The sequence below is a fragment of the Podarcis raffonei genome, chromosome 1 (assembly GCF_027172205.1).
Source record: "Podarcis raffonei isolate rPodRaf1 chromosome 1, rPodRaf1.pri, whole genome shotgun sequence".
Lineage (NCBI taxonomy): Eukaryota > Metazoa > Chordata > Lepidosauria > Squamata > Lacertidae > Podarcis > Podarcis raffonei.
Window position 1 is genome coordinate 134,925,936 of NC_070602.1, and position 23,738 is coordinate 134,949,673.

The following is a 23,738-nucleotide window of genomic DNA, read 5'->3' on the forward strand; positions in this document are numbered from 1 at the left end:
ACCCCCAACACAAAATAGTCTTTGATTCCCACTTCAACCATTGGGTAAGGCTGATTTGATTCCCCCCGCTCTTGCTGTAGATCTTTACTTCCTCCTTGTTCTCTACGAGGATCTTTATTACCCCTCTGTTCTTGATCTTCACTCACCCCTTCTTCCCTGGTGGATTGGGGGGGGGGGCATTTTTTGGTTCACCTCAGGTGACAAAATGTCTTGGGCCAGCCCTGGCTCTAACTTACTTCAGGAGCAGCTGAGTGATGGTGCTGGGACATCCAGACAGGAGTCTGTTCTGCTGGGACGTCCAGACAGGAGTCCAAGGATGGCAAAGTGGTGCTGGCAAAAAGGCTCCTCCTGTACTGGAGTCTCCAGGACACAGGAAGGGCTTGCGGTCAGTTCAGATCCTCAAGCAGTGAGAGTGATGTTCTCACCTGATGAGGTTTTGCCTTTCCACCCCTCCCAATGAGACAAGAGGATCTGAAACCAAGCTTATTGTACAAACACCAAAGAGAAATGTGCATGTAATTGCAAATGCAAACAGCCAATACTGTAACTTCGAGCCTTGGCAATTTTAACATAAATATGGGGCATATTGTAAATAAATGTATAGATTCTGAGGGAGGATGAGAATGGCTAAGACCAACATTTGTTCCACAGAGACCCCTGACACTGAAGTGGAAGACTTTTCCCAAGCAAAAGCTCCACTTTAACAAAAAGAGGATACTACACAAATATGCCTCCATAAGAACGGAACAATGGGAAGCCATATATATTTACAAAACCACTGCCAAGATCTGTAGCCAGACTCTGCTGCCAGAATCTAGAGCATGGGCAGAGAACATTTTTTAAGTCACAGGTCACAATGCTTTCACAGGCAACTGCCTCATGCCAGTGGTGGGCAAGGCCAAAATCAAAATAAGTTCCAATTAACACATATTTATCCACACATACATGCTACTTTCAAAAACTGGTGGTGTTGAAAATTTTCCACTGCTGTACTTTTCCATTTAAAAATGAATTTCTAAAAATGAATAGTTTTGTTAACCTAATTGGTAATGTAATGAATGGAAACAGTCAAATTGAGCAGTTTCTGCTTGTAATAAACTTTTTCAGGTGTCTGTCTTTAGGAACCACACTTGCATGTATTATATATAGCCAAGCCGACTTTAATGTATTTTTAGGAACCATCAGTTGTACAATTTCAGGATGGTCCTCTGACCATTTAGTTTCTAAAAATGCACACACTAAAAGATACAAAGTTGCAGAGCGAAATGAAATGGAAGTGAACATCATAAGTGACACTTTTGGCACATCATAAAAGTGTATGCTAATGGGTTGTATATCTTAAAATATTTTCAAATTTTCAAAACACCTTTTTTAATTGTCTTAAAATATTATAATAAAATGATATCTTATTTGTTGTATTTCTATTTCTGTTTATAGTTTTAATAATGCATTCCAATAAAAATGCATTCCAATAAAAATGCTTAACAGTGGTCTAAGAATATTTTTAAGTATTGTAAATAAAAATTAAAGCTTTGAATTTGTTTAGATGTGATATTAAAAAATATTAAGTATGTTTTCTTGAATCTCCAACTTACCTACTTCTGACCATGTGTGGTAGTGATAACAGCTCTGAGTTTGCCCCTGGGGTCAGAATGGGCAGGTCAGAGTACTGATCACCTCCACCTGTTATTGATGTCAATGCTCTTCATACCAAGTTCTGCATTGGATATGGCAGATCTTGTAGGAAGACACAAGTCTGAGGAGCAATTTTAATTTCTGTTAATGTCCCATGATGGTGTCTCCTCCCTGAAAGGAATGTTGATCCAAGATGATGCTCAGTTCCTTCAGGGAGCAACAAAAGGGTAGGACATTTCCTCATATCGCCCATCTTCTTCAGTCCAACTATTGTGGCTTCTAAAAGGGGCCACTTTTGCACCCGCTGCCATAGGCTCCTGGACGGGGTTCCTTCTCATTGTCCCAAGACCTGACGTGCAGCCACTCTTTTTTGCCAGTTGAAAGAGGCATGCAGTCCTGTTAATCTGAATGCATACTGCAGTTGCTAATCCCTGAATCAAAAAGGCATGTACTTACAAGGTGACTCTGGAGGAGGCCCAGGAGAGTGTATTGTCCCTCTGTCCCCCTGCTGGCCACGGGTCTCTCTCTGCCTTCAGAAAAGGAAGTGGAATTACCAGAGCAGTAGAAGGAAGCACAAGGGACGCGGGTGGCGCTGTGGGTAAAACCTCAGTGTCTAGGACTTGGCGATCGTATGGTCGGCGGTTCGAATCCCCGTGGCGGGGTGAGCTCCCGTCTTTCGGTCCCAGCTCCTGCCCACCTAGCAGTTCGAAAGCACCCTTAAGTGCAAGTAGATAAATAGGTACCGCTTTATAGCGGGAAGGTAAACGGCGTTCCGTGTGCTGCGCTGGCTCGCCAGAGCGGCTTCGTCACGCTGGCCACGTGACCCGGAAGTGTCTTTGGACGGCGCCGGCTCACGGCCTCTAGAGCGAGATGAGTGCACAACCCTAGAGTCGGTCACGACTGGCCTGTACGGACAGGGGTACCTTTACCTTTACCTTACATGCTACTTTCAGAAAACCTTTACCCATCAGCATCCTCCCTGCCTCCCTTCCAATCACAGCAATTTAAAACTCCCTTCCACCTCACTTCTTCTTTGTTTATTTCTCTTTTCTTTCCCTTTCTCCCCCTGCAGTTAGTCTTTTAAAAAGGTCGCATTTCCCCATTAGTCTCATTGTTCTGCAGGAAGGGTGTGATTTTGGAGGTAGCTGCCGCTGTCTCATAATCCTGTGCCTCATCCTGGCACAGCAATTTGGGGGAAGTTCCCATGTACTGAGACTAATTGCCAAGTGGGGTGCAGTTAGGGGGAGATGGCAACAAATGGGGAGAAAGTTAAGGCTTTTCTCCCCAGCTGCAGAAGACATGGCCAGTAGACTAGGAGAAAATGTCCCACCCACACTTCTTTGGCTTTTGTGCTTCACTTTACACTTGCTAACATTGAATGCCATCTCTTTTTGTTTTCAGCACACTGAAGATTTTGTATCATCAGCAAACTTGCCTATTTCACTGCTCCTTCAACGACCCTCAAAGCACATGTTCTCCCACCTTGTGGGCTCTAAGTATGCACAGCATAAGCCAAGGGATATAGCCCCATTTGATTCCCCTGTATAGTAAGCCCACAACTTACTCACATTTAACTTATGCGCATTCAGCTTAATTCACTTGGCAATGAATGAATAAATAGGGGGCAGAGGGAGGGAATAAAAAGGGGAGGGAAAAAGTACTTTGGCGATACCACCTGCCATTGTATATTGACTATTCATGGTTTTAGCTTTAGGCACAATCCCTGAAATGTACCCCTGTGTAAGCTGCAGGCCTACTGTATACTGGTGCGCTGTGACTGGGTGTCAAGTTGCACAATATCCTATCATCCATCATAGTAACACATGCAGGAATGTACTGGCAGGTAGTGGGGGCTGTCACTCCTTATCAGGGCATTAAGTACTTGCTACCACAACTCTTTTAGACCAGAGCTTTCCTTATTGTGTATTGCGACACGTTAGAGTCCACCTGATTCCTGAGTGATGTAACATGATTGGCCGACCCATATTGGGGGCTGCAGGTCTGCAGTTAGGCTGCCAAAGTCTAAAATAAAAATTTGCCCCCATTTTCTGTTCCTTCTCACACTATCCCCTTGGTTCACAATTCTCTGTTTTATCTGGAAATGATCCCCGGCAAGAGCTACGAGGTTAGGACAGGATGCATTTCTCAGTTCCAGTCAACACCCCCTACTGAAATGCAGATGAGAATGCCCCAGACTTTTTCTGCTGACTTGACAGCTGAACTTGGAAGAGCTAAAGTCATGTGTTCCCTGTTTGATAATTCAATCAAAACCACACTGTATCACTTATCAGTTGGCTACTGAAACCTCTGTGACCTTCCAATAAGGCTGCAAACACAATTAAAGCTCCCCTCACAAAGAATCCTGGGAACTGTAGTTTGTTAATCACAGAGCTACAGCTCCCAGCACACTTAATCAATCACAGTTTCCAGGTTTATTTTTCCGGGGGGGGGGGGTGTGTGCTTGAAATGTACGCATCCATCTAGAGTCAAGCATTCCCTGATGTCAAGGACATCTCATTAATTCTTTCCTTTTCTGCACCTTGATACTTCATTGCAAATGCATTTAGTTCGTTTGTTTTTTCTTTCTAAGACTATAACTGAGCTTAGACTTCTGAAACCAGTGTAATTTTAGGGGAGCAGTTAGTGGCATAAACCCAGGCAGGCTGACTCTCTTGAGTCTCCTTGCTTTGAGCCCCCATCCCTGTAGCTGCTCATCATGTGATCCTTGCCCAGTAAAACATTGTGCTCAAGGAACGCCTTCCTTTTTAGATTCACCCAGGCACTCTTGTTCCCCCTCCATTTTGACATGTTTCTCATATAGTTTGTAAAGAAGGCCAGGGATATAACTGCACACATACCCATTTCTTCTATTTCTCTCTCCTCCTTCTCCCCAGCTTCTACTACACTGCTCTTTTTAATCTGATCCAGTTCTCTGTGGGGGTGTTGGTTTGTATCGTACTCAAATAACACCTTTTTCATCCCCCCCCCCACCCTTAACCATCCCTCCTGAATAACAGTGTAGCTTGCATGGGGCCTATTAAAGAGGTTGCAACTAACTTGTGACATAAAAATATAATAACAATTAAAAGTCACAAATGAAATGGAAAACAGTAGATATAGTTTATACACTATCCCTCAATATCAACAAGCACCAGAAATGCAATTTTGATAAACCCCTGCTGTAACAAGTCAATACGGCCATGTTTCTCAGATCAAATAATCACAGGACCAGGCAGTTTTCTTTAAGCAAAGGTTTATCTCCACAACTGCTGAGCTACAGCCACAAATGTCCCATCCCATGCCCCTACCGACGTTGTTTTCAAACAGGAGTACAGAAATCAACATCTCACTATGATAATTCATTCAAGTGTGGCTGTGTTGGTAGCAAAGAACATGGTAGCGACACAGATCTAAGCTCAAAGCCATTGATACATAGCACCTACCTGTGGCAGGATTTTGCCTTCCTCACAGTTAATTCCTCCAATGAAGACCATATTTGGCATCACAGGTCTGGGATACTCAAATACAAAGTCATATCGTAAAAGCCAGACAGAGCCATTTCTGTAAAGTGTTGGTAAGTGAACGTCTCTCTGAAAGAGTTCTGAAGCAAGCTCTTGGTAAGGAATGTACAGTCTCTTAAAAAGTGGCGTCTCTAAGAAGCTAATGAGCTGGTTCAACACTCGCTGGGCAAATGTCATGTGATCAGTGTGGCTGCTATAGCATCTCGGGACATAAGAAACTGGGTCTGGACATTTGCTGATAGCATTCTCTAAACCGCATGGGAATCCACGAAAGAAGTACACAGAAGGGATGGAGAGATGTTCAGCGAGTATGACTCCACATGGCAAAGCTGGATCTGTGAAAAGTGCATCAAACTGAGTCTCTTCCAGGTACTTCATGACTTCTCTGTTCCTCAGAAGGCTTTTGCAGTTAATGAAAAACATCTCAATGAGATGCATTAAGCTCCTATATGCTCCTAAAACCATGGCAGGAAAAGAGACTTCATCAAAGGGCTGGTTGCCAAACGAACGGAAACGCTGGGAAAGATCATCTGCCGTATACGGCACAGCAAATGTTTTCCTCGTGTAATACTTTGATTCTTTCATGAGCAGATTAACTTCTGGAGCCACCACAACTATCTCATGCCCTCTTTCACTGAGCTTCTCCACCACAGCACGCATGCTGAGCCAGTGGCTTCCATCCTGAGGTATCACTAGCAGCCTCTTCGCCTCTCCAAAGCAGATGAGAACAAAGACAAAACAGACAGCACTGCCATGAAAGCGAGGCAAGGCGGAATCCATCTTCAGTGACAGCCTATATTTGTTATGTAATCATGTAACGCTACCTTTTAAATCCTGAGCAGCGTGCCGTTAACCTTGGATTTACCTGCCCATATTGTTAATGATTGGTATAAAGCACAAGGTTGCTGATTAATGAGAGTCCCTTTCCCCAGTGACACGGGTGAAATACTTGCACTGGATCAGTTAGAAATTTGGCCTGATTTTGTAGCTCGCACAAAATCTTCTTCAGGCATGGGTGCCCAAAATAATGTACCAGACATAGCTGGCTTCTTGTCTGGAGGTGACCTCCTTAATACAGCATGCACTTCTTCACATGTTTGTGGCGTGATCTGCTTGCTGTTCCAAATTGATCCCTGAGGGTCAAACTGCAGGCAGCACTACTCATACATATGCTTGCATCAGCTTGCTTTGTTTACCAAGTGATATTTGACAAGCGGTGTGCCACATGATGTCAGTTACATGAATGATCAAACAGGAGTAATATGAACCAACTTTATTCAAACAAACTTGCTTTCAACTCCCCAACTCTCTCTATCTCCGGTCTGTTTCTGCTAACTCAGTTCCTGGTAGCTGTTCCCTTACATTTATCTCCCTGACTGCTGCCCTAAACCCTCTTTACTTAGTTCCATTATGCACTTGGAAGCTTTAAATCCAGAGCAGAAAGCTGCTCTCCCTACCCATCAAGAAGGAGCTCTTTTTTCTCTCCATGGAGTGAAAAGCAAGTTGTGGGTCATTTCGACTGGGAAAATGGCATGTTAGTATGGCCATGTTTTAACTCCAAGTAGCTGCCTATCTATGGCTGCTTTGCACAAAAATAAAAAACCATTATGGAATTCTAACTGTCAGGTAATTTAACCTTAAGGCTGTACATTTCACTGTACTGGGCAGAGGTGGGAGAAAAGTGAGAATGAAAATTTGCCATCAGGACCTTGGAGCCTTTGCAAAGGAGCAGCTGTTGGAGGAACTGGCCATTCAAAACAGTTTCTTGTTTCCCCCCAAACTTAATTTCATCTAATTCTGAAAAAAAAGGCTTAAAAAAGAAGACCATAGTAAAGAGGGAAGTGTAATGCTTCAGTTTTCCCAAATGAAGAAGCAGAATCTGACCCAAGCTGAACAACAGAACTTCTGAATTGGGCCAGGTCAAATTGGGCTATTTCAGAAGTGCTGCATCAATCAGGGTCAAACTGAATAATAAACTCATCAAAACTGGCTTAGGATGTATTTCATCCGTCGGCAGTAAAATACCAACAATCCTCTATTGTTTTTTAATTTATTAAATTTGTATGCTGCTCTCAATCAGGGCGGTTCACAGTATTTACAAATGCAACAGTCATCTTTTGATGTCAGGCCATGGATTACATCGGTTTCTAACCTGAATGTGAAATAAAGGTTGTCTTCTTCAGTTAAAAATGCGGTTTTCTTTTTTGTGCCCACAACTCCAGCCTAGGTAGAATAAGAAATCCATGTAGAATGAGAACGAAGCCCACCGAGTCATCAAGTCCAACTGCTGAACGCCTGACCTACAGTAGGAATCCAACCTATACCTTATCAAAGGAAGAAGTACCACAAAGGAATACAGGGCATACAACTGGAATCATTTTAGCATTTTTAAGTCAATCATATTTATTTATTTATTTCACGTTTATTAGTTCAGAATGTCACTGCTGTTTAGATAGGCTGTATTTCCCCTGGGGCCAAAAACCCAGTTTGCACCCCCTACCCACCCATCCAAGCATTTGTGTACACACACACACACACACACACACACACACACACACACACACACAGGCTGGGAGCCTCAGTGGTGCCCCTCTGGAGGCTTCACCTGGGGCAAAAAACCTGTCTAACCCTGCTCCCCCCCCCCCATAGCTATGGCTTTAGGTACCTTTAGCATTACCACACATATCACAAGAGATCAGGACTGGCGTGCTCCACCTAAAAAACCCTCAAGCCCCATTACCTAATCTAATTAAGATATTTATATTTGATCACTTTGACTATAATTGGAGAAAGGGAGCCAGAGGTAACTGCAAAGTGGATAGATCAAGAAGTATTCGATCCTCTGTCCATAACAATGGAAATGGGTCCTTTAAAATGTGTGTTTGCAATGGAATTTGTATGTCAGTATAATTTGTATCTTCTTCATGGGAACCCTGTAGACGTATCTAATGGACATTAGACTTGCAGTTTATTAGGAATTCCAGATGTTCACGGTTGCCAGAAACAGACTGAAAGCCAGTGGAGCTGCTATAATAATGGAGTCATATGCTCCTTATTACCAGCCCGTCAACAGTTTGTTTGCGCCTCTTAGGGCCAGTTGAAGTTTCTGACTACATTTCAAAGGCAACCCCGCAGTAATCCAAACAAGATGTAACTAAGATGTCTCATTGTGGCCAGATCAGACTACAGGAATGGGCACAGATTGTGCACAAATTTTAACTGTGCAAATACATTTCTGGCCACCACAGAAACCTGGGTATGCAGACTCAGTGCTGAATCTACTCATACATCTGGGTCTACATGCTCAAGTCCAACCGGCTGCAACACATCCAACAAAACATACTCCAACAGCACAATATGTCTATTCAGAAGTTAGTCCCATTGAGCTCTCCCAGCAATTACACAGAAGACCCTGGCAACTCTGATATAGTTTCTATGCAGCCAGTCACCCATGCAACTATAAACCAGACTTTTACCTAGTTCACAAAGTGTAATCAGAACATTCTTTTATAATATACCCCTAGCATCCTATGTGTGTTTACCTGGAAGTAAGTTTCACTTAATTAAATGTAACTTACTCTTGATCAGCTGCAACATTAGTTTTGGAGCCATGTCTTAAATTCTATCACTTCGTGTATTCTAAACGGTTTGATTTCATTTGCAATGTTATCTGGATGATGTTCCATTCATTATGGAAATAACGCAAATCTAACCCTCATGATTGACGTTCACAATGTGCAATTTATTATTCATATCCTTTATGTGTACTATTACATGCACAAGCACTTCTTACTTAAATGCAATTTTTATTTTTATCCTTAAAGAATTTGTGAATAAAAAGTAATGGACGTACCTGTGGCAGGATTTTGCCTTCTTCACAATTTATCCCTCCAATGAAGACCATATTTGGCATCAGAGGTCTGGGATACTCAAATACAAAGTCGTACCGTAAAAGCCAGACAGAGCCATTTCTGTAAAGTGTTGGTAAGTGAACATCTCTTTGTAGAAATTCTGAAGCAATATCTTCATACTTATTATACAGAGTTTTAAAAAGTGATGTTTCTACAGAATTGACAAACAGATTAATCACACGTTGGATGAAAGTCATTTGGTCTGTGTACCTGGTATAGCATCTTGGGATATAGGAAGTAGGGTTTGGAGATTTACAAATTGCATGCTCTAAACTGCATGGGAATCCACGAAAGAAGTACACGGAAGGAATGGAAAGATGTTCAGCGAGGATGACTCCACATGGCAAAGCTGGATCTGTGAAAAGTGCATCAAACTGAGTCTCTTCCAGGTACTTGATGATTTCTTTGTTCCTCAGAAGGCTGTCACAGTTGTAGAAAAACATATTTATTATATACATGTTGTTCTGATATTCTTGAAGAATTGTGTAAGGAAAAGAAACCTTACGGAAAAGGTTGGAAGCAAACTTTCGAAATCCAGCATCAAGATCTGCCTTTTTGTATGGCACTGGGTAGGTTTTCTGTTTATAATGCTTTGATTCCTTTAAGAGCAAATTAATTTCTGGTGCCACCACTGTTACCTCATGACCCTTTTCACTGAGCTTCTTGACAACAGCATTCATGCTGAGCCAGTGGCTTCCATCTTGAGGTATCACCAGAAGCTTCCCAGTTTCAGTAAAGTTAATGATAGCAATCAAAAACAGAAGCCATGCAGTCAAGTGGATAGGCCGATGAAAAAGATAAGCCATCTCTTCATCCAGAAAAGGTCTGTCAATAAGAGGAAACCCTTGTGTATTTCTGTATTGTGTACTTGTTTAGCGCAGGAATAAAAAACTAATCCTGCTTTAGTCTATAAGCCAGATATTCTACCTGTCTGCATTAATCATTAGTCCAACATGATCTGCTGAAAGTTCATGGCCATGAAAGCCCTCCTGTTTGCCCTGAGAATGAAGCACCATAAGCAATGGTGCAATGCTACAGCTCATTTATGAACTAACAAAAGGCCCTGACTAGGAAGGATCAGGAAAGGAAGTGATAGGCTAATCTGAAGTGCAAAGTAGTAAAAACAGGTTTTGTAACAGCTAGGGAAAGCTGCTGATAAGAGACATGACAGTTCAGAGACCAGATCAAAATGTGATTATAAACTCTGGTTTTGTGATATGTCTGTAAAGGAAGGGGGGCTGGATGAGAGCCAACAACCTGAAGCTCAGTCTGGATAAGATTGAGGCTGTTAGTGGGCGATTCCCTAAACCAGATGGATAGAAGGCTGCCTGCTATAGATGGGGTGCCTTCCATCAGCTTCAGCTGGTAGCCCAGCTGTGCCCCTATCTGGACAGAGACAGCCTAGCTCCTGTCGCCTGTACTCTAGTTAGTGTCTTCTTCATTAGATTATTACATGTTATACGTAGGGCTGCCTCTGAAGACAGTTCAGAAACTTCAGAATTTGGCAGCTAGGTTGCTCACCAGGGCAAGATGGCTTGAGCATATTACGCCAATCCTGGTCCGACTGCACTGGCTGCCAATTAGTTTCCAGGCCTAATTCAAAGTGCAGCTTTTGGCCTATAAAGCCTTAAATGGCTCAGGACTGCAATTCCTCAAGGCCCATTTTTGTGTGCCCCCTCCATGAGATTTGTGGAATCTTTAGGCACCAGGCAAAAACGCTACTCCTTAACCAGGCCTTTGGCTGCTTAACATTCTATGCCCTTTTAAGTGTGGGATGGGAGTTATTGGTTTGTTTTTCTTATGTATTTCATGCTCTCATTTTGTATTTCTATGTTCTGAATCGCCCTGTGATCTTCCGATAAAGGACGGTATACAAATTTAATAAATAATAATTAAAACATAGCTTATGATCATCAGTAGCAGAAACTGTGATTTTGAATACGGGTTTAAACCATGTTTTGTGCTTACTTTGGTCGGGTGAAATATCAGAGTCATAGCTGTCAACTTTCAGATTTGAAAATAAGGGATCAGCAGCCTCACCTGTCCCGGAGACAGTGTACGGGATTTCTAACAATCCGGGATAGCAGCGGAAAACCATGCTGAAATAAGGGAATTTCCCACAAAAAAGGGGAACGTTGACAGCTATGATCAGAGTTGATAAACCATAGTTTTGTCTGTTGGTCTGCCTCTGTGCTAGGAAACTGGAGTGTTTCACAGACAAAAAGCTGTTAACTATGGACATGCTCAGAGGTTAGCTTAAACTAAGTTCTGCTGCAAAATCAGCTCAGACCAAGGGCCAAACTACACATGACAATGGCAGATTTGACACACTGGAGATGTTTGGTAATCTAAACTGGATTTTGAGGGCTCAGGCCTCACTTCAGAGTAGTTGATTGGGCTTGGTGTGCTTATGTAAAAGGAAGTAGCTCCCCAGAATAAATTAGATTACCAGTATGGAGCACCTATACACATACAGCTAACTTGTCACTGAATGTGTATGTGTTATATATGAGCAGTGGAGGCAGCAGGGCACATAATCTCAGGGGCTATATCTTTTTTCATGTGTAGTAAACACGTGGAAGCAAAGCTTAAAAAGATCTATATAAAAGTTAAGCAGTCTTCAATTTGAGTTAATGAAATTTCATGGAGTCTAGTGTGTTTTGTGTGCCATGAAAAAGTAGAGAGATTTCTGACTCCTGCCTTTTCGCTCTTAAAATGGATCTTCTGCATGATATTAGAGGGGAACTACCTACCAATTATACTAGCTAATAGGGCTGTGCATAAATAATAAAATAAAGATATTCACCTTCGAACTCACTTTTGTTTGCTCAGATAACAGGTTGCTGAGATGACAGGTTGCCTCAGCATGATTTGACATTATGTGGTTTGCATCTGAGGTGAAATGTCACCTCATTTTCTGAAGCTCCTGATTACTTCCTCCTGGACTATAATTGGAAAATTAATAACTATTTATAAACTTACAACATTTCTGATAGAATTGGATGAAATTTGGAGCATAGTACCCATTCAGACAGAATGAAGCCTGTCAAATTTCATATTAATAGGTGGGTTTTTGTTGCTGTACAGGGCATCTTTAACATTTGTGTGTTACTTAAAGGGAAAAAGCAATTAATTCCTGTAACATTTTTATTTCTTGACAAAATTATTAGAAATAAATAGAAGCTTTTGTGCTGGGTTAGGTGCCTGTAACATTTTTAAAGGGAAGTAACTTTCCCCCCTGTGGTCAATGTTATGTGACTGCTACATGCAGTGTTTTAGGGTACACAATAAAAATTAAAAATAACCCTCCTCACTTCTAAGCCTCACTTCATGATAAAGGTGTTTTGGTCTTCATTTCTTAGCCAAGATGGCTGGCTCATCACTTTGGCTTTATTTCAAAAGCAGGTTATTTTTGAGCTATTTCTAGTACGCTAGCAGGTGTCTTTCTCTCTTACGATCCCACTCTCTGCCCTTACCTGCCTGATAGGTCCAGAGGTACTGAACACAGGATTAATGCAATCAAGCTTACCTCTGGAACGTCATAGTGCATCAGTTACTACAGGACAGTATTTTGTTTTTCCCATTACCATCATCTACTCCCTCTTTTCTGCATTTACTGTCCATGCACACAAGTAGTACAAGTGATACTTCCCAGTATAATTGCATTCTTAGTCATTGCTTTCCAATGTTTTCTTTCCAAGTAAATATGCACAGGATTGGGCTACCATGTTTTAAATACTGTCAAGCAGATAAAGAACAATACAACTTTTAGAAAACACCTGAAGGCAGCCCTGTGTTGGGAAGTTTTTAATGTTGGATGTTTTATTTTGTTTTATATATTCTGTAAGCCTCCCAGAGTGGGGAAACCACTCTTGGGCAGGATATTACTGTTGTTGTTGTTGTCTTTCTAATCCTGTCTGTCTTCTCTTGGCCAGCAATGATGAAGAGGACATGTCTTCATGCAACTTAAAACAAACAGTGCATTAGGTAAGACTAAATTCTTGAAGTGACTATTTTGCAAATGAAGCCAGCAGTTTCTGTATCTGATTAATTAATATCAATCGTTCGTACAAATGGGAGCACATGGCTGGTCCAGAACATTTTGCTGCCTGAATTGAAGGGCAAAATGGCACTCTCTTCATTCATGCTGCAGAATAGGCACAAAAGTTATAGTTCTTTTAAGGTGAGCATATTTCAAAGGAACGGATTAAGATAAAAGGTCCTCTATTTACCTCTGACTGTACTAATATCTGACTAGCAATTAAACATTGGTTAGGTATCACACTGTTGCCTTGCATCAGGACTTTAGTAGATATCTCCCTGAAATTGGATCAAATGTTAAAACAACAGACTTTGAACTGATTACGTCCCTATGGATAGGAAGAAATGCATTTAAAATTCAAGCTGATTGTGTTGATTCACGCTAGGTTAATCTGTTAACTCGATTTTATAGTGGCTATTCTCAAGCTATATTAACTAGAACTTGTTCTTTCATCATCCTGTTCTTTATTGTTTTAAACAGCTTTTGTAAAATGTGCTAAAGTACCTTCACCTCTAAACTGGGTAAACAAGCTAGCTCCAGAGCTATCTTTTATATCCAACACCCCCCCCCAACTGGAGATGGTTAATCAGTAAGAAATTGTACCAGAGTTCTGAGAAAAATTTAAAAAGTTGCTGAATATTTTATATACAGTATTGAAAAAGAGATGTCCAAGTCTCAATGCTATCTAGAAACAATGTGTTCTGATCTGAAAGTCCTGGATGATTTCAATGCCATGCAATAAGTACAGCCAAGAACACCAAGTAGGGTGCCTTTCCCCCCCCCATATTTTCAATGAAGGGGCTAGGCCCTCTCAAATTTATGCGGTGACAGAGCAAGGCAGCATGCATGGGTACAGCCAGGGCTTTTTGGGGGGCCATAAATTGCCAGATCTCAGTTCCAGCACTTCTCAGCTGAGCGCCATTGCCATTCTAATTACTTTACAGTAATTACTTTTTACATTTTTTAATATTAAAGATTTCTGGGTTTACAAAGGTATGCCTAATGTCTCTTTTTTCAAGTTACATTTAGAACAAGGGTGAGTTCACGGTGAGTTCTGGCACCTCTTTTTCTAGAAAAATTGTTATGTACTGAAGTTCTCACCCTGGGCCAGCAGGGGGATACTGTAGATAGTTTTCACTCAGGTCCACATATGCAAATAAGGGATTGAAAGTGACGTTCAGTGATTGGATAGTTACAGAAAGTGGTTACTGTTGCGTTGTAGTGGAGCTCTATATAAGCAGGCTGGCTGAACCCTTCAGTTCAGTTCTGTTCTGGCCTGTGAATAAACAAGAGCTGTTTGAAGAATCACTGTGTCGTCTGATATGTTCACCCACAACTTAACAAAAATAGCACTGGATACAGCTATATGATCTAGTGTGTGTCTGAACAGCTTCACACAGAGTCTTTCACTTGTGCTCTAGCTCTAAATCAAGCATCACTCAAGCAGAATGTAAAATGCTGGTTCTACCCCGTGTCTTTTTGCACATGAAAAATGTGTTTTTAATTTGAAAGGGAAGAAACAGTATCCTACTATGACAACCTTGTAATGTAATCCACTACTAATACTGCAGGTAGGAAGTGGTCTGGGGTTAAGAGGGAGAGGTTTTCATCTACCCTGTAATGTGTTTCAGGGTTATTTTGTACCTTCAAACACACAGCTACACTTTCCCACAACAGAGTTGTCCTCCATTTACCCACTCATGGGAAACATGTGTGTGAGGGGTGGAGTAAGGTAACATGCAGTCTTGTACTGGCCAATTCAAGGTAGCCTCTTCACGGATATTGAAGTGTCAGCCCCAGACCCATCTCCAACCTGCAGTATTTACATTACAAGGTAGTCAGTCTCTCTTTCAAAATAAAAGTACATTTTTTCATGTGCAAAAAGACATTAATTAGAAACAGCATTTTAAATACTGCTTCTTAGTCGAAACGCTACCCCAAACTCTTTCTATAATTGTTACGGAAAGGGGGGGGCATGTCTTCTTCACCTTCTTCTTCGCTACAATATATCCATTTATTCCCAATTGTCAATGTCAAAAGGGACTAAAATCTATAAAATCCATAGAAAATCAACGTGCCAATTTGCTCAATTTCTCTAGGACTCTATGACACCTCCCCTGTCCTCCATAATCCCTCAAGTAAGGTGCTCTGCCAAGCCTTTCCTCCGGGCAATGCCAGGTGGCAGACTATGCATACATGGACCATTGTCTTCCCATCACCGGCACTCAGGAAGCGCTTATCTGTGCATATCTCCAGCTCTGCATATTCCCCCCTCCCTCCTCCATATGTTAATCCGGTGTAACCCAACCTCTCCTTAATGTATTCATGATGTAACTGGGATGTATTTTGCACTGTATTCTGGGACATGGGGGGAGTTTCAAAAGTTCATGTCACCCCTTTCTCGCTGTTCAATCTTGTCTTGAACCTGTTGCGCAATAAACTTGGATCTTCTGCAGTTTGCTCCTGTCCGGCTGAGCTCATTTTCTTCCGCAGGGACCCACGGACTTAGTCCGATGAGCTGGGTGGCAGAGTAGCCCCGCACCCAGATTTTAGCCGTAACAATAATGTTATGAGTTTGTGGGTTCTAGACTCCCCATAGAAGTTAATCAATGCTTGGAGTGTTAAAATCTGGCTGCTAGACACTGGATTTAGCAGTGTTCAAAGACAGCCCAAACCAGCTTCCCATGTGCAGAAAATCTCCTGAGGTGATGGGCCATTAGATAGAAGACAAAGAAAGGTGAGGAGCCCTTAGGAAAGACAAAAAGAAGGGACTCTGGGCCAGATGACAAATGGGAACTAACTCAGAGTTAGTTTGAAAGACAAAGAGCAGAGTTTGAAGCAGAATTGAGTTTAGGATTGGAGTTTGCAGGGTGTGTGACGTAGGGGAAAAATGCCACAAGCTGGAGAGAGGGTCAGAGTCCTGTTTTTGGAGCATGTTTGATTTCTGTTTGAACCCAGGGCTGAAGTTATAGGAGAATCAAGATCCTCTTGGAGTTTTCATGCTGTGAACCTCTCCATCATAGGCTCAGGTTGCATATACAGTGGTACCTTGGGTTACATACGCTTCAGGTTACATACTCCGCTAACCCAGAAATAGTGCTTCAGGTTAAGAACTTTGCTTCAGGATGAGAACAGAATTCGTGCTCCGGTGGCGCGGCACCAGCAGGAGGCCCCATTAGCTAAAGTGGTGCTTCAGGTTAAGAACAGTTTCAGGTTAAGAACGGACCTCCGGAACGAATTAAGTACTTAACCCGAGGTACCACTGCATGTGTAAATAAACCATGAATCATGAAGACAACACATTTTCTGCTGTTTCATTCCCCCCCAAAGAAACCTGGACTCTGGGTAAACATGCCTGGAATCTTGCACCACTTGGAAATTTGGGTTCTGTATAACAATATGATATGGCATCTCTTTATTATTTACGCAAGCAACCTCAACATTTTCAAGAATAATGTGTGTGTGTGTGTGTGTGTGTGTGTGTGTGTTTGTTTCTACACACACACACACACACACACACACACACACTATTTTTTCTGAATCTGGACTCTGACACTCAATCCATGGACAAATGTACTTATTTTACATACCTAGATATTTGTTTTGTTTTTCTGTTCTGTTTTTGATACTCTCTTCCAGCTGTTTCTCTAATTTTTAGATCCATTAATTTTTGCAAACCAATAACATGCAAGTCTTGATAAGCAATGCAGTAACCAAAATGGTTCAGCAATAAAAGTAAAATATATCAGAGACAGCTAGTATCAATATAACATCCTTTGTCAGGTAAACATCATACATCCATTACAAAATTGTTCTCCCCCGCCCTCCACTTTATTTGCACCTCTACACACAAACACACACCATGTTTAGCTATACCTGGAATAGCTGGAGAAAAGAAAAATAACGAGCGAAACTTGTGGGGGGGGGGAGGGAAGCATACTTACCCCACCAGAAACCTGAACTAGCTTCGTGCCATTTACTAATTTTTTTGCTTCTAGAAATTTATACACCGCTTGATTGTAAAAATAAAAACCCTCAAAGCGGCTTGCAAAAAAGCAAAGCAAGGAAGTCGAGAAAAATTCACAGCCATTCTTTGAAACACACAAAAGTTAAAATACTGAAACAGATGGAATTACGTGAACCGGCTAAGCACTTGGGAAAACTACAACTCCCACAAGGCATTGCGGCCAGCCGGCTGGGCGGCGCTCGCGCTAGAAGCCGGGGGGAGACTACAGTTCCCAGCAACCTCTGCTGCAGAGTAGAGGAAGCCCAGCGGCCTTGGGGCGGCTTTCGGGCTTCTTCCTCAAGGCGCCGTCGGCTCCGCAGGCGAGAGGGAAGCGGCCAGGCTGGGCTGGCGGCGCTGCTGTTGCTGCTGAGGTGCGCGGCTGCTGCCCCCCCTCAAGCGCCCCTGGGCTGCGGGCGGGGGGTGGGCAGGGGGAGCAGTGCCGCCGCCGCCCCGTGAAACGGCCCTTCGGAGGCTGGCGTTGCAGGCCTCGTCACGGGCCTAGTCCTCAGTGAGGTGCTTGCGCCGGGGGCCTGGGCCCCACTTCTTCGGGTGGTTGCTTGTCGCTTTTCACGTGACGCGAGCATTCGCACGGAGAGGAAACGCGTCAGGGAGAAGAGTCCCGGCCGGATCCTTCCCCCCCTCCGCCTCCCGGCACCTTTGACAACGGGACTTGTTTGCCCCTACAGGCAGCCGGGAATCGGGGCCCTCGCGTCGTCGCCTCTTGCGTTGCCCGGGGGGAGGAGGCCGCCTTCCTGAGGCGCCTCGATTTCGGACCGAGGACCGTTTCCCCGTGTGAACGCGCAGGGGGATCAGAGGCAGGTTTCCTCTCCAGTGTTTTGGGGCCTGATACTTGCACGGGGGCCAAGCATGTTGCCCGTGTGAGTAACCCACCTGCTTCCCCCTCCACGCCGCATAGGGCAGCTGGGCTGGGCGTTAGGCGGGTCCCGATGTGGGGCGTGGAGTGTTTTCACAGGCAGGTGCTGCCCCGGCTTCTCCTTTCCTTCTACCTAGTTGTCCTTGGGCTATGCTGCCTCCCCCCTGCTTCTGTTTCCTGGTGGAAATCTCCAAAACATGTCTTCTCCCACTTGGAGCTGCTCAGGTTGCTCCACAGTGTGGGTATAAAGGACTTTCCAGGTACAGTGGACGCTCGGGTTGCGAACGTGATCCATGCGGGAGGCACATTCGCAACCCACAGTGTTCACAACCTGCAGCGCCGTGTCTGTGCACATGCAGGTCGCGATTCAGTGCATATGCGCAAAGCACGATTTAGCACACCTGCACATGTGTGAGCGCCGAAACCCAGAAGTAACTTGTTTTGGTACTTCCGGGTTCAGCACGGCGTGCAACCCGAAAACGCGCAACCTGAAGCGTCTGTAACCCGAGGTATGACTGTACTTGATAACTCTGTCCTAAGTGACATATGTAATGTCCTGACAATATATATGCTGGAGGAACCACAGCCAGCTCCCATAGTGGCTCCTCTCTGCTCCCCACAACCGCCACCAAGGGGGCAAATCTAAATAGCCACCATGTCCTGAGGGGGAATGAAAAAGATGCAGTAACAGCTTTTTCTAAACAAGTTAATCCCACCCTGCCATTTCTGTTACAACCTTTTTAAAGCAATGCTTATCATTGTAATCACTTTTTGAGGTCTGCCTGAAAAGTATATGAAATAAGTAAATAAAATAAATGGATTAGGATAAATCTGCACTTTAAGTAGAAATAGGTTGGTTAGTGGAGTAGTAAACTTCCTCTTGCCGTATGTCAAGATATTGCAGATGATCAGTTTACCAGGTACTTCCATATATGCCTTGATAAGTTACTGCTTAGTGAAAAACAACAACCAAAAGCCATTTGTATTCACCAATACATTTATTTCCATATGGGGTGGGGCTCTATACAGGGCCCATCATATGTAAAAAGAGATAAGTTGTGTAAACTGGACTAACCACTTTCCTTGATCAGTCATTCTGTCCACTGTTTCTTGATTTTCATTCCATACTTATATCTTTGAAATCTATGCATAGTTGTAATTTATTCCCCCCCCCCCATGTTGTGAATGGAGTCATGTCAGAAGGATAGGAGTCTGAAGACTTCCAGCCATGTAAATTGCAATAATTTCCTCCAGTCATTAGCAAACCTCAACAAAGACATTCATTCAATGCTATCGTTGGCTATTTTCAAAGGACAAATATTATATAAGCATCTTTCTCATGGTTTTAATTGTACTTTAAAATATGGATATTTTTTCAGATAACACCAGTGTAACATAATAATGATGAAAATACAAGATTATTTTATCTTCTTCTTTAAAGGTCTGTGTTATAATTTCACAATGTTTGGAAATTTATTTGATGAAGACTTCTCCTTTTTGTCAAACAATCAATGTGGGAAGCAAAAATCAAAACACAAAGATGCTGAGCTGCTTGTTCCTAGAGAAAGCACCAATTTAAGTGGAATAAAAAATCAGGGTGGAACCTGTTACCTTAATTCACTTCTTCAGACTCTACTATTCACACCAGAATTTAGAGGTACTGTACAGTATTTTAACATTTTAAAATAGCTTTTTCTGAATGTCGTATTTTGTGGTATTTCATACAAAGTAGTTTACCTTACTTTTCTTACTATATAACCCAGGAATGAATGAATAAAAAACTTACAAAATTTATTTCTAAATGTTGTATTGGATTATAGACCAGAGAATCTAAGGATTGAGTAAAATTCACAATGAAAGATACAAAGGTTGAAAGTAACAAAACAGGCTTGTGTGGCATAATGAAAGTTAACAAATGTACACTCTGAAAAAGTATATTTGGGTAAGACTGTTGATATTTTTCCAGCATCAAATATTAGGCTAGATGGCTAACTGTTGATTCAGAGTTGTAGCATAGACTTATTTTATTCAGAATTGATTGGTGGTTTTGCCTGTTAATGTAAGTTGGTCATCACCACAGTGCCTGATCCTGAATCCAAATAATATTTCTGCTTCATGTCTGTGTGCCTCAGACTTAGCTTTAACCTTATTAGATCATCTCATCTCTCTATGGATGAATGGGCAGGGCTCGCTTGCTTCCCACTGTATTAAAATGGTCCTTTTTGTCTGCTTTCTTTGAACAGACATTAAACTGCAATCTCACTATTTTTTTGAAAAGCCAAATTGTGCAAGGACCAACACTGACAACTTCCTTAGAATAAATAAACCTTTTGTCCCATGGGGAATGGACAAAAGCAAAATGGTCATGCTAGCTGGTGCCTATGGAAATTGTGATGCAAACCCATTTGGAGGGCAAAGGAGCAAAATGAAGTCTGATTTAGAAAGTTAACATTTTTATTGCACACTTCTTTATAATTGTGTTGTTGGTAGGAGATTTGTTCTCATATTGGTATTTTTCATTTTTGTTGTAGAAGCACTGTTTTCTATAGGCCCTGAAGAACTTGGTTCTTTGGAAGACAACAGTAAGCCTGAATCAAAGGTATTCAATTCTATACTTCAATCAGCTCAGAGCAAGTGTGGTGTAGTGGTTAAGAGCGGTGGACTCGTAATCTGGTGAACCGGGTTCGCGTCTCCGCTCCTCCACATGCAGCTGCTGGGTGACCTTGGGCTAGTCACACTTCTTGAAGTCTCTCAGCCCCACCCACCTCACAGAGTGTTTGTTGTGGGGGAGGAAGGGAAAGGAGAATGTTAGCCGCTTTGAGACTCCTTTGGGTAGTGATAAAGCGGGATATCAAATCCAAACTCTTCTAGGTTAGCTTGGGCCACTCATTCGCAGCCTAAGCTACATCACAGGATCATCATGAGGATAAAATAGGGAGAAGTATGTATGCCACCTTGATCTCTTTGGAGGAAAGGTGGGGTATAAATGCAGTTAATAAATAAAATATTTATGAAGGTGACGGATAATGTATTTATAATGCGAAGCTGGGGATGCACACATTACTTCATGTGCTCATATAATCTACAAAGCAGCGATTTTCCTGCATAGATTCTGGTGCAGTGCTTTCAGAATACACACAGGTCCTGTTGTGCAAACACTCATTACACAAACCTTTAGTTATTTGCACATGAAGAATTTCTACCCTAACATCACTACATGAACATCTACTTTAGATATCTGAGCATGTTAAACAGTGAGCAGTTGTTCGGTGTCTAAAAGATTCTCTGACCAAGTGCATTCTCTGTAGTTGGAGTGACTAATCAATATAAATAATATCAAATCTGCCTTAGCCCTGTGCACTTAAAAGCTGTGAGGCATTATTACCATGCACAGGGGAAAGCCTGGACTGTCCCTTGATATATTCTTAAGAAAAGTAATTAGGTGAAATTGGGTTTAAGCATAATTATTTTTATATGGAAGAGAGAGCAAGTTTGTTTTCTCCTGCTCTGGAGGGTAGGACTTGAACAAATGGCTTCAAGTTACAAGAAAGGAAATTACATTAGGAAGAACTTTCTGGTGGTAATAGCTGATCAACAGTGGAACAGAGTCCCTCATGAGGACTCTCCTTCCTTTTAAAGCAGAGGCTGGATGGCTGTCTGTCATGGGTGCTTTGGTTGAGATTCCTGCATTGCAGGGGGTGGACTAGATGACTCTTGGGGTCCCTTCCAACTCTACAATTCTGTAGTAATGACTTGTAATTGGATACCTCATTTATATTTGTTTCGTTATGTTTGTTACAGGTTATAACAAGTTCTTTACTGATTAGCCAAACCTTTTCTTCATTGAAATGAAAACATTTAAAAAGCACTTTGGGGCTAAATGTTTTCATATGGCTATTGAATAGAGATGGGGAATCTGTGGCGCTCCATATGTTAGGCTTCAACTCCCATCATACCTGATCACTGGCCAGACTGATGGAAGTTGTAATCCTAACATCTGGAGGACTACAGGTTTCTCACCCTACTATATAATATTCAACTAAACAGATGTAGTAGTTTGCTAAATGCATGATCCAGCCAAAGCTAAGCAGACTTCAGCCTAATTGATATAAATGGAAGAACTGAACTGTACTTAATTCTTTCCCACTGAAATCAGTGTAAGTTAGAAATCTGGTTGAATCATGCCCTAATATTTTTTGAGGCAGCACAGTTAGTTATACCGTAGCCTGCAGAGGTTCATCTTGAAGCAACTTGGAGGAGGGCATTCTTTGTTGTGGCTTCCAGGCTGTGGAGTGAGCTCCCCACTGAAATAGTGCAGGTATCTACTGTGGTGAACTTCTAATGGGCTGCTTAAAATATATCCATTTACTCAATTTTTGCCTCATCTTTGATTACAGCTGGAAGATTTCTAGCTACTGTAAATGTGATGTTTTGTTTTTATTAGATTTTTTTATTGTACATTGAATTGTTTGGATTGAATTGTGTTTTTTGCATACTGACTTGGTATTTAATGAAAGGCAGTACAGTGGTACCTTGGGTTACAAACACTTCGGGTTACAGACTCCCCTAACCCAGAAGTTGTACCTCAGGTTAAGAACTTTGCTTCAGGATGAGAACAAAAATCGTGCACTGGCGGCAGCGGGAGGCCCCATTAGCCAAAATGGTACCTCAGGTTAAGAACGGACCTCCGGAATGAATTAAGTTCGTAACCAGAGGTACCACTGTATGTAATTTTTTTAATTTAATAAATATCTTCCTTGAAGGTTAATGGAAAGTCAGCTTCTTAAAGTTTATGATCATTTCTGTTTAGGTTCGAATAATCCCATTACAGCTCCAACGGTTGTTTGCCCAACTTCTGCTCCTAGATCAACATGCTGCATCTACAACAGACCTCACTGACAGCTTTGGATGGAATAGTAATGAGGTACAATATAGTATTCATTGATAGCATCGCTTGCCCTGAAGGTGGTTTTCCCAGTGTTTCCTTTTCCTTCCAGAAAAAAAGGAAATAAGAACGGTATATTTTGTCAAACTACTTTTGTTCAGAGCTTCACTGAAGGTAAATATCAGTTTCCTTCATAAAGGAAGGGAATATGAATATTTATATGGTATCACTACATTTGCCAAATAATTTATTAATAATGTTGACAATTTTTCAAACCTTTAACATTTGTATGAAATCCCTCCGAAGTATTTTACTAGCCTGGCTGCCTATATTGTCAGCCATATATTGGCCTAGGGTAGGGATGGTCCACAGCTCTGCTTCTCAACCCACACCCCTATAATCCACCCCATTCATCATAGTTTCCTGACCCTCAGGAGAGGCTCGGGGTGGCAAGATACTGGGAAGGATCCAACCCTTTGAGGTGGTTCCTCCCTCCTTCCTGGTTAATATTTCATAGGTCTTCAGACTTTAATTTCATTGGTAGTTTATTAATTTTAATTGGTAGGCATACAAGTTAAGGGCATAATTATTTTTGAAGATTCTTTTATTTCAGGTATGTTTTTGTAATAGGAAATGAAAGGCAAACTATTAAAATTGTATAATTTCCCAACAATTAGTGGTAGTTCATGACATGTTTGCGCTCTTAAAATGCTTTCATATGTTGCTTTCAATATAGCTTCATCTCGCCTTTGGAACGCATGAAAGATGCTCAGACAGTTAAAATGGGAATTGTGCTTTGGGCCACAGGTCCATTGCAGACCATACTCTAGCACAGGAATGGCTAATGTGATGTTCTCCAAATGT

The 23,738-nt window shown here is 42.1% G+C and overlaps 2 protein-coding genes across 11 annotated transcripts in view; one reads left to right on the forward strand and one right to left on the reverse strand.

Moving 5' to 3' along the window:
• Nucleotides 1-10,114, reverse strand: part of LOC128401060 (UDP-glucuronosyltransferase 1-6-like) — a 47,526-nt gene extending 37,412 nt beyond the window's left edge. Inside the window, exon 1 of one of the 2 annotated variants that reach the window (XM_053363960.1) lies at nucleotides 9,010-10,114. In XM_053363960.1, the coding sequence (XP_053219935.1) occupies nucleotides 9,010-9,873 (864 nt within the window). In that variant the 5' untranslated portion in view covers nucleotides 9,874-10,114. Of the gene's footprint in view, nucleotides 1-5,078; nucleotides 5,976-9,009 lie in introns of those variants that run through there. The other variant, XM_053363961.1, reaches the window with a different exon arrangement.
• Nucleotides 10,115-17,366: 7,252 nt separating this feature from the next.
• USP40 (ubiquitin specific peptidase 40) overlaps nucleotides 17,367-23,738 on the forward strand; it is a 49,872-nt gene continuing 43,500 nt past the window's right edge. For 7 of the 9 annotated variants that reach the window (XM_053363867.1, XM_053363857.1, XM_053363876.1 and 4 more), the window contains exons 1-3: nucleotides 19,431-19,646; nucleotides 20,521-20,588; nucleotides 22,800-22,913. In XM_053363867.1, the coding sequence (XP_053219842.1) occupies nucleotides 19,451-19,646; nucleotides 20,521-20,588; nucleotides 22,800-22,913 (378 nt within the window). In that variant the 5' untranslated portion in view covers nucleotides 19,431-19,450. Of the gene's footprint in view, nucleotides 17,487-17,839; nucleotides 17,931-19,430; nucleotides 19,647-20,520; nucleotides 20,589-22,799; nucleotides 22,914-23,738 lie in introns of those variants that run through there. The other 2 variants (XM_053363896.1, XM_053363886.1) reach the window with 2 other exon arrangements.